At 39.5% G+C, this 14,311-nt stretch overlaps 1 protein-coding gene across 2 annotated transcripts in view; it reads right to left on the bottom strand.

Annotated features, from left to right (window-relative positions):
* The window catches only part of NAF1 (nuclear assembly factor 1 ribonucleoprotein), a 35,372-nt gene that overhangs the window by 10,685 nt on the left and 10,376 nt on the right, over positions 1 to 14,311 (bottom strand). For both annotated transcript variants that reach the window (XM_075930145.1, XM_075930144.1), the window contains exons 4-5: positions 9,897 to 9,979; positions 7,021 to 7,181 (exon numbers count right to left, since the gene is read on the bottom strand). In XM_075930145.1, coding sequence (XP_075786260.1) covers positions 7,021 to 7,181; positions 9,897 to 9,979 — 244 coding nt within the window. The remainder of the gene's footprint in view (positions 1 to 7,020; positions 7,182 to 9,896; positions 9,980 to 14,311) is intronic.

The following is a 14,311-nucleotide window of genomic DNA, read 5'->3' on the forward strand; positions in this document are numbered from 1 at the left end:
CCCGGGCTTCCTGGAATCAGACACTGATCAGTTTCAGCAGCAGCTGACTTGGGGACTTGGGGTTCTTAAGTTGAATCTGTATGTAAGTCAGAACTGGCGGTCAGTTTCAGCAGCAGCTGAATCTGGACGCCAGTTCCGACTTACATACAGATTCAACTTAAGAACAAACCTACAGTCCCTATCTTGTACGTAACCCGGGGACTGCCTGTAGCACAATGTAGTTGGGAAGAGTAGGCAAAGTTAAAATGAGGTTCTTCATATTTATAGCTCTGTCTAGCCAACTCATTCTCCTCTTTATTGATATTTCAGGTTTGTGCTTACCATTGCACTCTTTTCACTCCAAACTACAAAGATCACATACTACCTCTTGCTATCATATTTATCTCACTCTCTTTCCTGTTATCAGAACCCCTCACACCCACCTCCATCCCCAGCTGGAGTGCATTCAACTATTCTAGCAGGTTGCAGATTCTGTTGTGCCAGTAAGCAAACTGCAAAAAGAAAGATGGCTTAAAAGAAAAAAATATATATATTAATGCTTCTTGAGTATTAACACAGAAGATAAAGACTTGCCAGTCTGAAGTTAAATTTCACTCAAAAATTCCTAACACCTTCCCCAAAGATATCAATATAAAAAGCAAATGTAAAAATAGTTAACTTGACAAACCCCGAGTTTCCCCTAGTCAGTCTGCTGCAAATTATAAGATATGAAAAAATAATGTATGAAAACATCAACATTGCATTAAGAATGTTAAGAGGCAGGCAACTGGCTAATTGTGTAGTCAATACAATTTATACCAGCTACACAATTAGTCGGTAAGGAAGGCGCTCAGTCTAGAATCTACCTCCATTGCAGCTCTGCCTTTTAAATGTAGTAATAGCCGGGCGGTTCCTACCACATTTAAAATGCAGAGCCCAGCAGTCCTGGTCTGGGCCCACTGAACAAAGACTGCTTCGCAGCAGCCTCTCCTGTCCCTCCACTGCTGCTGCCTCTTTTAAGCTGGCTCCCCCAACACTGGCTCCTGCTCCCCTCTTGCTGCCTCTGAAACAGAGGCAGTAAGGGGGTGGGGGGAAGAGAGAAAATGTGAGTAGTTGAGTAGCTGCCTCAACTATCCAATAAGTCTAGTCCCACCACCTGTGCATGATGGTTCCTAACTATGCTCTGATTATAGAAATTCCTCTGCTCATATAGATTTTGAATGTCAACACATTATCAATGAAGACTGTAATAACCTACAAAGGAAGATGTTCTGAACAAATTATGTTCTAAACCTGGTCCCAGCACTAGCACTTGCTGCAGTTTTGAGTTACTAAGGTGCTATTAAGGCCTACATCTGCAATTCAGCAGCATGGAATACCATTTGATGAAGGGAACAGTCAACGGGAGAGAAAAGTCGCTAAAGCCAGAGGATGGGCTCAGAAATGGCTCAGCTGGACAAAATTGTTAGAAAAGGAGGAGAGAATTAGCAGATGAACTGAAGCTGGGATAAGGTGAGGTAACAAAAAAAGAACAGTAGACTAAAAGTAGAAGTAGTGAGAAAAAAATGAGAAAAAACAAACGGTTTCAGGTCAGAAGAAGCAAAAAAAATAGAATTGAGTATATGAGAGCAGACACTACTAGAGAATGGATTTAGAGGAAAATAAAATGTACTAATGTACTGAAGAGAACGTATCAAGCAGAAAAAAATGAAAGGAAATATAATTGGTGAAAAGAGAATGGATCAAATAGTTGTGTTGAAAACAGTAAATGAGGAGACCCTCTTCAAAAGGATCTAAAAGAAGTGAACAGAGAAGATTTATCTGAATATCTACTGAAAGCATACAGTTCAAAGGCACATAATGGAGAAATAAAGAATGACAAGGTGAAGAGTTAAGCAAAGGATAAGACAGCAGAAGTAGAGCTGGACAATGAAGGAGAGGTTTTGTTCTTGTTAATAATGATATATTTGGTGTTAATTGTACAAAGTAAGGAAGTGAGTAAAAGCTCAAAGGTTTATGTTTATTAACTTATGGCTAACAACAACAACAACAACAAGTAGCATAGAGTTAAGGAACTAGCTGACTACCCGATAACCATTGCTTCCCTCCTCCCCCTACTGCCTATCAGAGAGAGGTAGCAGAGTGGGGAGAGCAGGAGCCAATGCTGGGGGGGGGGGGGGGGGTCGAATTAAAATCTGGTTCCCCCCCAGAACTGTTGGGGGCAGAGGAGGCAGAGATGTAACTGGGACCAGGCGCAAGCCAGGAATTAGCTGATTCCCAGCTCATGCTCTGTTACAGACGCTGCACCTCTGCTTTTTAAATGTATTAAGAGTCATCAATTTAACATCCCTAAAGTAGTAAGTATATTGTCTAGCAATGCTACCAACACTTCTACTGCTTACTGGGCTCCTAAGAAACATTTAGGAGTAAATTAGAGCTAAATATCAGCACAGATTACTGAGAGCTAGGACTGGTTGCTGTAAACAGTCATTATGAGACTGGGAAAAAAAAACTTGTCAACACCTGTGGTAAATGGACATTTGGCTAACTAAAATCTTGCCAGACCAAGGAGTGCTGGACTACAGAGGCCCAATCTGTAGTAGGAAAATAATTCTGTCTTTAGTTAGACATCTGGCTCACCAAAATCATGCTGGACAATGGAAGTTGCCAGACCAGAATGCAACATTTTAGAGGGGGTCAGCTACGTATTTGCCTTCTACAATTTTGGGTTTTCCCTTTTAAATTCTAAAAATTTAAAGTTATCCCTTTTGTCTTGTCTCCTGCCTTTCCTGACGTTAAGCATCGCCTACCTTAGGCTGGGGACACAGCATATGTACAGTGCACATCAAAGGTGGTGGCTTATGTTGTTGGGTCCTGTGATGATGTTGCTTGTATAGATAACGGGGACAGGGTTGGCACAACACTGATTGCATGGGTGGATTCTTGAGTGAGCATGATTGCTAAGAAGAGTGTGTTTCAGATTAGGGGTTGTCACATGACCTAACCACAAGCCACCACATCGGAAGCTCATACCACAGCACATCCCCCACTGTGATCTATGGTTCTCTGCCATAAAGTGCCAGCAATGCCCCTCTGCCATGCACATTTGCCAAACTGGACAGTCTCTATGACAAAGGATTAATGGACACAAATCAGATATTCAAAAAGGTAACACACAGAAACCTGCTGGGGAACATTTTAACTTGACTGGGCACTAATTAACGGATCTCTAAGTTACTATATTATTACAAGCCAATTTCACAAACCAGCTTGAGAGAAGCGCTGCAGAACTTGGTTTCATTCACAAGCTTGACACCTGTAATCAAGGTCTGAACAAAGACCTGACTTGGATGGGCCACAACATTCTATACCCTAACACAAAAAGCTAAGCACTGGGTACTTATCGCCCACTCTATTAGCCTCATTTATCACAGGTTCCCAAACTAGGTGGCTACGTCTAGACTGGCATGATTTTCCACAAATGCTTTTAACGGAAAACTTTTCCGTTAAAAGCATTTGCAGAAAAGAGCATCTAGATTGGCACAAACGCTTTTCCGTAAAAGCACTTTTTGCGGAAAAGCATCCGTGCCAATCTACACGCTGTTTTGCACAAGAAAGTCCTGATCGCCATTTTTGCGATCAGGTCTTTTTTGTGCAAAACAATACCACATTGTCTACACTGGCCCTCTTGTGCAAAAGTATTTGCGCAAGAGGGCTTTTGCCCCAACAGGAGCAGCATAGCATTTCCGCAAGAAGCACTGATTTCAGACAGTAGGAAGTCAGTGTTCTTGCGGAAATTCAAGCGGCCAATGTAGACCGTTGGCAAGTTTTTCCGCAAAAGCACATGCTTTTGTGGAAAAACTTGCCAGTCTAGACGCAGCCGGTGTGTGTGAGAAGTCTCCGGGGGGGAGGGGCGGGGGGGAGAGAAGGGGAGCCAGCGGCACAACCCAGCTCTCCCCATCAATCCCCCCCACCCCCTCAAAAAAAAAAAAAAAAAAAAAAAGCACGGGCCTTTTGGTTAAAAAAAAAATCAGAAAATACTGGACATGTGAAATATCCGGTATTTTCTGTTTTTCTTGGCTCTCGGGCATCTACCGGAACAAATGCAGCTCGGGCTGGCTGGGGCAGGGGGAGGATGGAGCATCCCAGGCAGACTTCAAAATGGCTACCTTAAAAGGGCAATACCTGCTCTGCTTTTAAAAGGGCAACTTGTTTTTCAACCCCGATCAGTTGGTTTGGGTATTTTTTTTTGGCTCAACAAGTTTTGCTGCTACTGTGTGTGTGTGTGTGTGTGTGTGGGGGGGGGGGGGGGGAGGGGGTTCTCAAAAATTAAAAAGGGAACGTGATGCCATAATGTTTGGGAACCACTGCTTTCAGTGACAATATTTTTTCCCCCTCTCTTTCCCTCCCCCATCCCTCTTTCGCTCCTATTTATGTATACCCTGGATGCCTTACTCCATACATCTGAAGAAATGGGTTGTGCACACAAAAGCTCATGATACCATCTACATTTGTTAGTCTCCAAGGTGCTGCAGAACTATTCCTTGTTTAAGTTTTTTTCACTATACAGCTGTTAATTAGCTAGTTTCAAAACTGAGTTTTAACTTAAAGGATTAATACAAATTATTGATATGGAATAAAACAGATATAGGTGTACTTGGGTTAAAGTTAATGGAAAAGTCAGATTAGAGGAGCTAATAGTTCCCTCTGGCTTTGGGCTGTATAAAATTAACATTTGAGGAGGTGGCCTTTGCTCAAGATGGAACAGATCATGAAAAATGACCTTTCCAAATATTTAAGAGCAAAAAAAACAAAACAAATCTAGCTCCGAAATCTGAATTTCAAGCATAATTTTCCTTGAAGTATACTAACAGATCATGTAAGGGATTCAGAACACTAGGTGAGTTTGATTCCTACCTTCTAAAAATCTAATTTTAATCAAATTGCACCTTGTGTAAAGAACCACTAGTATTTGCTTTGTTAGGAACTAATTTTTATACTGTATCTGCCATTATAACTTCTCATAGCAAATGTGCTCACCCATCAATGTCTTTTAAAAGCCTAATTGTGTAACCTTATTACATTCCTAGATAAAATATTTCATTTATTAAGGTTACATACATGGGTAAATAAAGGATAAAAATGTTAGGAGATGTAATCATCCCAGCAACAAGTATTACAAACCCAGGATATTCAAAGTTAAGCCACATTAAGTGGGTAAAAGTTAATGCAAGTGAAATCCGAACATGGCAACTTATGGAAATACATAATTAAGGTACCTTTAATTAATCCTACAGATATACGGTACCCAATATTCATATACATATACAATAAATATTGATATTCAATACTGGTTGTAGTTTCAAACGAGAAGATATTAGTTTCTGAAAACATTTGATTTCTAGTTTGGTTGTTTTTCTTTTCCTTCATGAGAAGCCAAGATACTGAGGAATGGAAAATGTGACATTTTTTTCCTCAGGCATCTAGGTTTGGGAATACGAAGCAGTGGCCGTTTTCATAAGAGACTTCTTTTTAATGCAAACTAACTTCACTGTTTATGTGAGTTATACATCAATCATTTTGAAAGAAGGTGATGATATTTAATAGTTTTCTGTAATACCACAATTTATCAAGACTAGCTGAAGGAGAAACATTGTGTTACAAAGAATAATGGCAAAAAGTGGCTTTAATCCTTCTTGAAATGTAGCCAATAAATTGAGTTATGACTAAATGGGAAGCTTGATTAGGTCGAACTGTTCTGTTAATAAGAGCTCTCAGGATCCAGCACCATGTGTCAGGCAAGTGTTAAGTTTCTTGGCAGACCCACTTGAAAATTAAACTTTAACTTGGATTTATTTGTAAATTCTCAGAAAATGTATTGTGCGCCCAAAGATTAATTTTGGGGAGATTTATTGAATTCTTTAAACATAAAATTATTTTAATTTCAAAAAGAATCTCAACCTTAACTATGGAGCCACTAATGAAGTTTCCATAAGTTTACAGTGATACAATAACAAATTATGTGAAATTTATCCAATTTTCAATCATGTAGATTAAAATTACACACACGGCCATCCCCCTCTCCACTTGTTGCAAATGTATGCAATCTGAGTTGGGTAATATTAACTACAGTTGCACAAGTACTGCTTTGTCATGTTGCTAGACAATTTTATATTATAACATCAATTTGGAATCAGAAATAAGTGTCAGGAATTTTTATAAGGATGATAAATTCTTAGAAGAAAGTGCATTTGTAGAAGACAAATGCAATACATTACAAAGAAAGGATTTTTTTTTTTGCAGAAATTGTACTAGTTATAATAAAATTAAACTATTTCAGATAAAAATGACATGGAAAGACTGGAAACTTGATTATGTATTTTAGGTTATTTTAACAATTTACAGTTCAGTAATTGTTCATAAACACTTAGCTTACATTTGTTATTTTTAATAATTTTCATTACTATATGTACAACCTACAGCAGTGTTTCCCAAATGGTGTTCCAGAATTCCGCGAAGTGAAAATAAGGGTCCCACAAGAAAATTCCATTATAACATTATGATTTAAAAAAATAATAAATATTTAAGCATTTATTAATTGAAAACAATTTTCATTTGTTTTTGCCACAATAAGTATCCCTATGTAATGCCAGTTTCTCTAGAGAGTGGGGATGATGATGTCACTACCCAGCGCTGTGCGCGCAGTCAGTCAGTAATTCAATTGCCTGTTATGTACCTCCATATGTCAGATTGCTATTAGGAGTTCCACAAAATTCTTTCAAGTTTAAAAGGGTTCCATGGCCAAATAAAATTGGGAAACACTGATTTACAGAATGGTTGTGTATTCCTGGATCAGTTTTGTGGGGGTGTTTGTCTTCAAAATCAACAACTACAAAATACATTCACAGAAAATGAGATTAATCTTTGTCAGAGCTGGTATGGCCGAACTTGTAACTTTTTTTGTTACTGTCCTTTAAAATACTGCACTTTGTTTAGCTACAATATATATTATATTAATAATTTAATAAGTTAAAGACTCACTGTTTTAGTTTCTCTGTGAAAATATACTGCGTGAAATCCTCCACTGACGGTGCAAAATACACGGTATCTTTGATATGAATACCTTTTGCTTCAATATGCTCAGGGCTGTTAAACTGTAACACATAGAAGGGATGCAAAACAGGACCAAATATCTCAAATACCTGAAATGAAGAAAAAAAATTTTACAATTTACCTGAAAAAAATACTGCCAAGGAGAAAGACAACTGTGAAATTTTAGATGTAAATATTATTATTATCATCAAGACAACACTAACTATTGTGTTTAAAAAAAACAAATAATTTTCTGCATGTTGAGATTAGATTTTTTTTTTGGTGGATTGTTTAACAGTTCTAGTCTTTCTTCAGCAAATATCATTGCTAAAAAATTATTATTTTTCCATATCCAATCTTGTCACCATGGCACCAATAGCAGTATCTGTGGGCACTTGTGCTTCAGAAACGCACAAGAGCAGAAGTACTGCAGGGAGCACGGGTGAGCAGGGACTCAAGCAGTGCCCACTTGCCTCATGCTCTTTGCATCACGCCCACTCCTCCCCCCTCCCCACATTGCCTATAGGCAACAATGGGGGGAAGGAGCCAGTGCTGGGGGGGGAGCCAGCTTAAATGCCAGCTCTCCCCAGCACCATCTCCAGGGTGCCACCTGCTTCCCCCCCCCCCCCCCCCCGCCTTTATCCGAGGAGAGGGAAGGGGAGGAGGAGATGGGGATACTTTGCAGCAGCATCCCCTGTGCACAGGGATCCCAGCGGGGAGCTGGGCCCCCCTGTGGACAGGGGCTGTTTCTGTCAAGCAAGCCCTGTTCACACAGCCAGGGATGGCTGTGTGCGGAGGCTGCTGGACTCAGCACGATTGCTGCGCCTCTGCATTTTAAATGTAGGAAGAGTCCAGCAACTCTTACTACATTTAAAAGGCAGAGCTGCAGCGTGGATGGCTCCGGCTCAAGTAGGCCCCTGGAGCTACTCTCACTGAGGCTTTGCAGAGGCGCTTATTGATTAATTATCTAGTCCAGCGTTTCCCAGTTTCATTTGGCCACGGAACCCTTTTAAACTCAAAATACTTTTGTGGAACCCCTAATAACAGTCTTAGATATAGAGCTGAAAAAGTAGACCACAAATAAGTAAGGATAATAAACAAATGCTAAACAAGGTCATGAGATCTACAATTAATTTAAGTGCACATAATTTAAAAAAATCACATTTAATGTATACAAAAATATTTTTTTAACTCAAAATGTTATGGTAATGGAATTCTCTCACGGAATCCTTATGTTCACTTCGAGGAACCCCTGGGTTCCACGGAACACCATCTGGGAAACACTGGTCTAGTCAATACAAATTGTACTGACTACGATTAGCCAGATAATCGCATTTTAACACTCAGCTCCAACTCCCCTGCCATCTCCCACGGGGCTAGAACACACGAAATCTACTAGCCTGGGGCCCCTACGCTCTGGTGTGCAAGGGAAATGTGGGGAGTGTCTTTATCCTTCTCAGCCAATGAGGGTTTGTTGTTTTGTTTTTTCTTTGCTTCTCACTGGTGCACGGTCCCTGACTGATTTTTCTGTTCCCCCCCCCCCCCCGTCTCCAAAAAGGTTCCCTGCCCATCTTATACTAAGTGTAGGTCAATTTTCTATTTATGAAAACACAGGAAAAACTCTTCTTCCTTTGAACGAGTTATAGCTCATTATTCCACAGGCAGTTGATTCAGACAGATGGAAACAAAATCCTACTAAACATTCTATCACATTATATTCCCTATGACCAGGTGTTCACTTTCTGAAAAGCTGTTCATTAATGTTGGAGTATGTTCTCTAGGAGAGCTGAAGATAATTCCTGAGTACACAAAAACCTCACATTCCTAAAATCATACAGTTTGCTAATTTGTTAAATGTCAGTATGACGTGTTGATAAAGAGATGCCACCACTTCATTTTTTTAAAATGAAGGATGCACTCAGAAGCATCCTGACTGTTTTAAGAACATTCCTTAACTCACCATCATTGTTCGCAGCAGAACTTTGAAATTTTCCAAGTAGTAAGCTCTGTAAATCACCTTTCAAAAGTAATTGATGTTTATCAGCCAATACCACTTATTATACTTGACCACCACCACATCAGCTCAAGGTTAAGACTGCAGCGTAGATCTAAAAACAGCCAAACCTTTCCTTCCATTTAGAAATAGATCCTAGTCTTTTCAAACTTTTCCTAGTTCCCTGCACAATGACCATTTACTGCCAAAAAAGCTTTTAGAACATATTTACATGCCTGAAATCAAACCACAGCAGAAACTCTCATCTTGTCCTGTAATTCTTTTTAAAACAAAGATATCAAAACACAGTCAGTTTCAAATAAAGTCGGACAGACCTTCCCTGGTGCAGCCATACACACAAAAGAAAGAATGTTTGTAATTTTCCAAACCCTTTTTTGGGATCCCGCTGCTGTCCAATTCCCACATAAACAAGAGGAAACAGACTATAGTGAAAATGACTGCAGAGAAACGCTCTCAAAAGCACAAAACAAACGTTGATGTTTCATTTATAGTTGAGTCAAATGTAACTCATAAGATAAAGTAAAATATTCATATATCCATGACTGTATGTTTGTGTTCCTTTAAGAAATTCTCATTTACAAGTATACCTCTGAAGAATCTTACTGAAAACTCAGTTTTATAAAAAAAATTTCCTTGCAAGTATTAGAAATGACTAATTATTCTAGTATTACATATACAGTCTTAAATGTAAGATGCATACTTCCGTTTTCAAAAACAGTCACACTGTAAATTAAAGAGCTAGCAAACTAACCTAGCAAATGTTTTATAGAACAAATTGCAATACAACACATAGCTTTTGTATTTTACACACCTTGCCTGCTGCATGCCGATCTGCTTTAAAAATGATGCTTTCCTCATTTACTGCAGGTAGGCCTTTCAGAGATTCAATTATTACTAAAATACAAGAAGGTTTAAAATTCATTCACCTTTACAAATGTATTTGCCCAATTATTTTAGTAAGAAGCAGTGACTGAAAAGAAAGAGCATGTTTAATTTTGAAACAACTTTAAATGATAACATTCATGGATAAAACACTGATGTACATTTGTCATGAGATATATACTCATTAAATGATTTTCCAAATGAAGTTTTATCTTTATACACATAATACATTAAAAAGCACTTTTATAGTATCAACATTTTTTAGCAAGCTGATGAATTTATAAAGGTACCCACACAAGAAAACTGCAGCACACAATAACTTCAAGATTATATAATAAAACCTCCTTCAAAATCATATAATAAAACCTCCCTTGTGACACGTCAAGAATGACAAATTGATAATGATCCTAAGCAGGAAGAAGGGAAAAGGAAAAGTTAGGTATAGGACCAATATTTATAATAGACTTCATGCTGAGAGAACAGTGCGAGAAGAAATTAATTGAGGGGGGAGGTATAAGGGGAGAGAGAGAATAGCTTCACATACTAGGCAATATCATCACTAGGCAAAACTTGCTTTCTAGCCCAAAACTTCATGTGGATCCCCTGAAAGCTTCTTGGCTTTCAAGTGAAGGGCCACGGGCTCACAGGAAAAAGAAGCAAGTCATTACTGGTTATCATTAAGTATCATTTGACCCTGTCAAGCTTGTGGAGAAAGTAGTTTGTGGTATAGATTTATTTTGGGATGCAATCATTGAAGACTGAAATTATGAGCTGGATTAGGGATGCTAGATATTGGGTAACTGAATAGTTGTGTAACTGCATGAAATCTTAGTGGTTACATGACTATTCTATAGTCCTCAGGGCCGAGGCCAGGAGCCAATGCACTCCAACCCCGCTCCCAAGGAGCCCCTTACCATCCCAGACAGCTGCCTCTGTGTCAGAGCCAGCAACACTGGGTAGCAGAGGGAGTCGGTCGAGAAGGGAAGCCAGTTTAAAAACCAGCTCTGCACGCAGACCAGCTGCCTGCCACCAATACAAGCTCCCCACAGACAGAGGCTGCTCTGCCAGATGTGGAGCAGCCTCTGTCCAGAGCACTTCTCTGCCTCCCCCTACTGCTGCCTCTAATACAGGCAGCAGCGCCAGGGGGGGGGGGGGAGGGAGGGGAAGGGAGGGGCTGGCAACACCCCAGAACCAGCTCCTGCTTCCCCCGCTTGAGAAGGAGCAAGAGGACGGGGAAATGCATGTAGTTGACAAGATTAATCAATAAGCCCAGACTTAACGGTTAATCATATTATCAACTACATGTTGACATCCCTATCTTGGACTGCAGGTGATAGTCTTTTGATGCTAAAAGGAGTTGGTTTGTTGGGGAGAGGGGGTTGTTTTGCATGATTTTTTGATGGCTTGTTCAAAAAACTGTTTTACTAAATCTCCATGGTAAATCCCAGATCCAAATGAGTAAATATTGCAAATTAAATGCAAAATTGCATAATGCACTATTTGAGTTGCATTCAACATCCACCATCTTCCCCTCAGCCCAAATCGTATTACAGAATTTAACAGAAACAAGACATACCAATTCCTATAAAAACTGCAAAACTAGCTAGCTTCTCTATAAAGTTAGTTTGTTACAGTTGTAAATAATGATTTTAAAAGTCCAATATCTTTAAAGCAAGAACAATCTTCCACAATCCTATTATATGGAGTTTGAACTACAGAATCAGCTGCATCATCTGGCAGTAGATGTGTTGTTTTTTTTTGTTGTTTTTTTGTTGTTTTTTTTAAAGAATCACATGATTCTTTTATAAGTGTTCTTCAATCTAAATATAGGTGTTATCACCAACTACCACTATGGTTTAGAATATAATGTACGTTATAAAATTTGAACATAGTATTTTAAAAGCTATGTTAGTCTCTATGAGGCGTTAGTGCCACCTCCTACTGGCACTGCTAGGCAAAAAACTCTCCAGCTTCAATCCCTTGAGCATAGACGCACCAAAGTGGAGCTGCATCTACTTGAACATGTATTAACTTTGTATGTTTTCAGTTATGTACAAGTGCCATGGGCGTCAGGATAGCCACTTCTTGCTATAAGAGTGAAGAAAACAGCTCACTAACTCAGTATGAGCAGATTTGAAAGGCACTGCCTTATCCCCAGTTAAGTGGATGATTACCAGAGCATTTGTGGAAGAGATGATGTGCAACAGTTAAGCAATAAAAAACTGCTGCATGGGAGAGAAAGAGGGGAGGACTGGATGTAGGAAAGTAGTGCTCTGTTGACATGGTTGTGGCTCTATGCCAAACTGCCAGGGATAGGAATTTTTTTCTGGTGTTTCTTTTAATTTCATTTTTAGTGATAAGCTTTGAAGACAGTGCAGGTTGGACCTCCCAAAACCAGGACTCTCTGGGACAATGGATGTTCTACATCAAGGAGTCCTGGCTGAGCACCAGTGGGAAGAGTGCTGGTGTCTGGGAGGCCCGCAGGACTAGGGCAGGGACTTGATCCCCAGCAGTATAGCAGCGCCAGCACCGGTAGCAGGCTGTGGATGCTGCACCCTGGGCTGCCAGGGCCGCAGCAACCCAACAGATGGGGTGGCTGGAGCCAGCAGTAAGGAGAGGCAGTGAACTGGGGGGCCGGAAGCAGGGGACTTCTCCTGGCCTGGCAAATTCCCTCATTTGGGACTGGCCAGATTCCAAGGGTGGATACCAGATGTATCCACAGTACAGGTTGGACCCATCTTCATTTTGTTTCTACTAAATCAGTACAGTACATCTCCATTTCTATTTTTTAAAAATAATGCTACTATCTTTTTCCTGCCTTTTTAAAAGGTCACCCCAATAGCCTCTATTATGGTAACCCTACCTTCCTGCAAAGTACTAGAATTGTCAGACGGGAAGATCAGATGTGCCAAAACAATTATGGCATGAAGGTTATAACTTCATGTTATTCTGTCACTATAAATATTGAAGCTTTACTGCTTCTACACAGTGCTGCTGTTAAAAAAAATAAATCGTAAAGTAATTAGATTTCTGACAGAGCTGTAATACTGCATAATTAATGGAAGCTTACTAGAGTGGTATAATTGAACAGACACGGAGAGGTAGCTTTTAAAAAAAACAAAACAACCCACTAATTATAGTAATCTCTTCTAGAACATTTATGATTCCGCTACCTTGGAATATTTAATGAGCATACCATAAGGTACACTTCATGTGCCTGAAAACCATCACCTTGTACTGAAGTGTTTAGCATAAGTATACAATAGTACTAGCAAACAAGCATTCTTAACGATATAGCCACCTTAAAAGACATATAAGATTATATATTTCTAATCATTAGAATCAGATAGTTAAAAACTATAATTCAGACAACAGTACAAGAACTGGAATGAATGAGGAAAAAAGTTCCCTGAAAGTGGATAACATTTCCTTTAGGATTGTGGGACACTAACCCCTGCGGCGGGAGGTCTATGCAGACAGAACAGGCTCTCTCTAATATTCATACATTATAATATCTGCTATGAAGTATTAGTTCTAACTGACATACTCTTTTAAAAAGATATGCAAGAAATTATATTATGAACACAATGTGGTAGACAGGAAATGAGTCTAACGGATTCTTAATTAAATTTTTTAATTTATCTTCATTGAAAATGGAAGTTTATTTTCTAGTCTTTTTTTTTTTTAAAAAAAGAGTTAACTGTGTTCTAGAGCTGTGTTTCCTTTTGTCGCATTACTGCAGAGAAGCATTTAAGGTTTACTCCTTTATCCTACCAGAAGTCAGCGTTCATAGTTGCTGGCCCACAGATACTCCAGGGGCCTGTTGGGCATAACATCCAGGCATACTAAATCCAAATCCAAAGTAAACTGACCCCTCTCAAGGCAGCACAATGCTCAATTAGGCAAGTTCATTGCTCCCTCACCATTTGTGTGGTCTCTTACTCAATGTCTCTGCAAAACTTCATTAAACAGTTCTAAGCAGCAGTGTTGTTGATAATCTTTCAGCATTTTGGGACTTGAAACTGAAGTGTCCTAGCAGGCGAATTTCTTAAAATTGCTAAAATTACAATGTTTCCGACTGTTAGTCTGACTTATGATAGCATGCCTGCAAACTTTATTGGTAAGACAACTCCTCTTCCTGCATCTGAGGGCTCATCTAGACTACGCGGAAGATTCGAAAGAGGACATGCAAATTCCACTAAATTTGCATAACTTCTTCCAATCTCACTTTCGGAAGTGGAATTCGAAAGTCAAAGTAATCAAGGTGAGTTTTTTTTGGCCCCCTTCCCCTTTTTCGAAAAGCCACTTTTCCTCCACTTTTGAAAGTGAGATCGTAAGATACGG

This window comes from Pelodiscus sinensis, chromosome 5 (assembly GCF_049634645.1).
Source record: "Pelodiscus sinensis isolate JC-2024 chromosome 5, ASM4963464v1, whole genome shotgun sequence".
Lineage (NCBI taxonomy): Eukaryota > Metazoa > Chordata > Testudines > Trionychidae > Pelodiscus > Pelodiscus sinensis.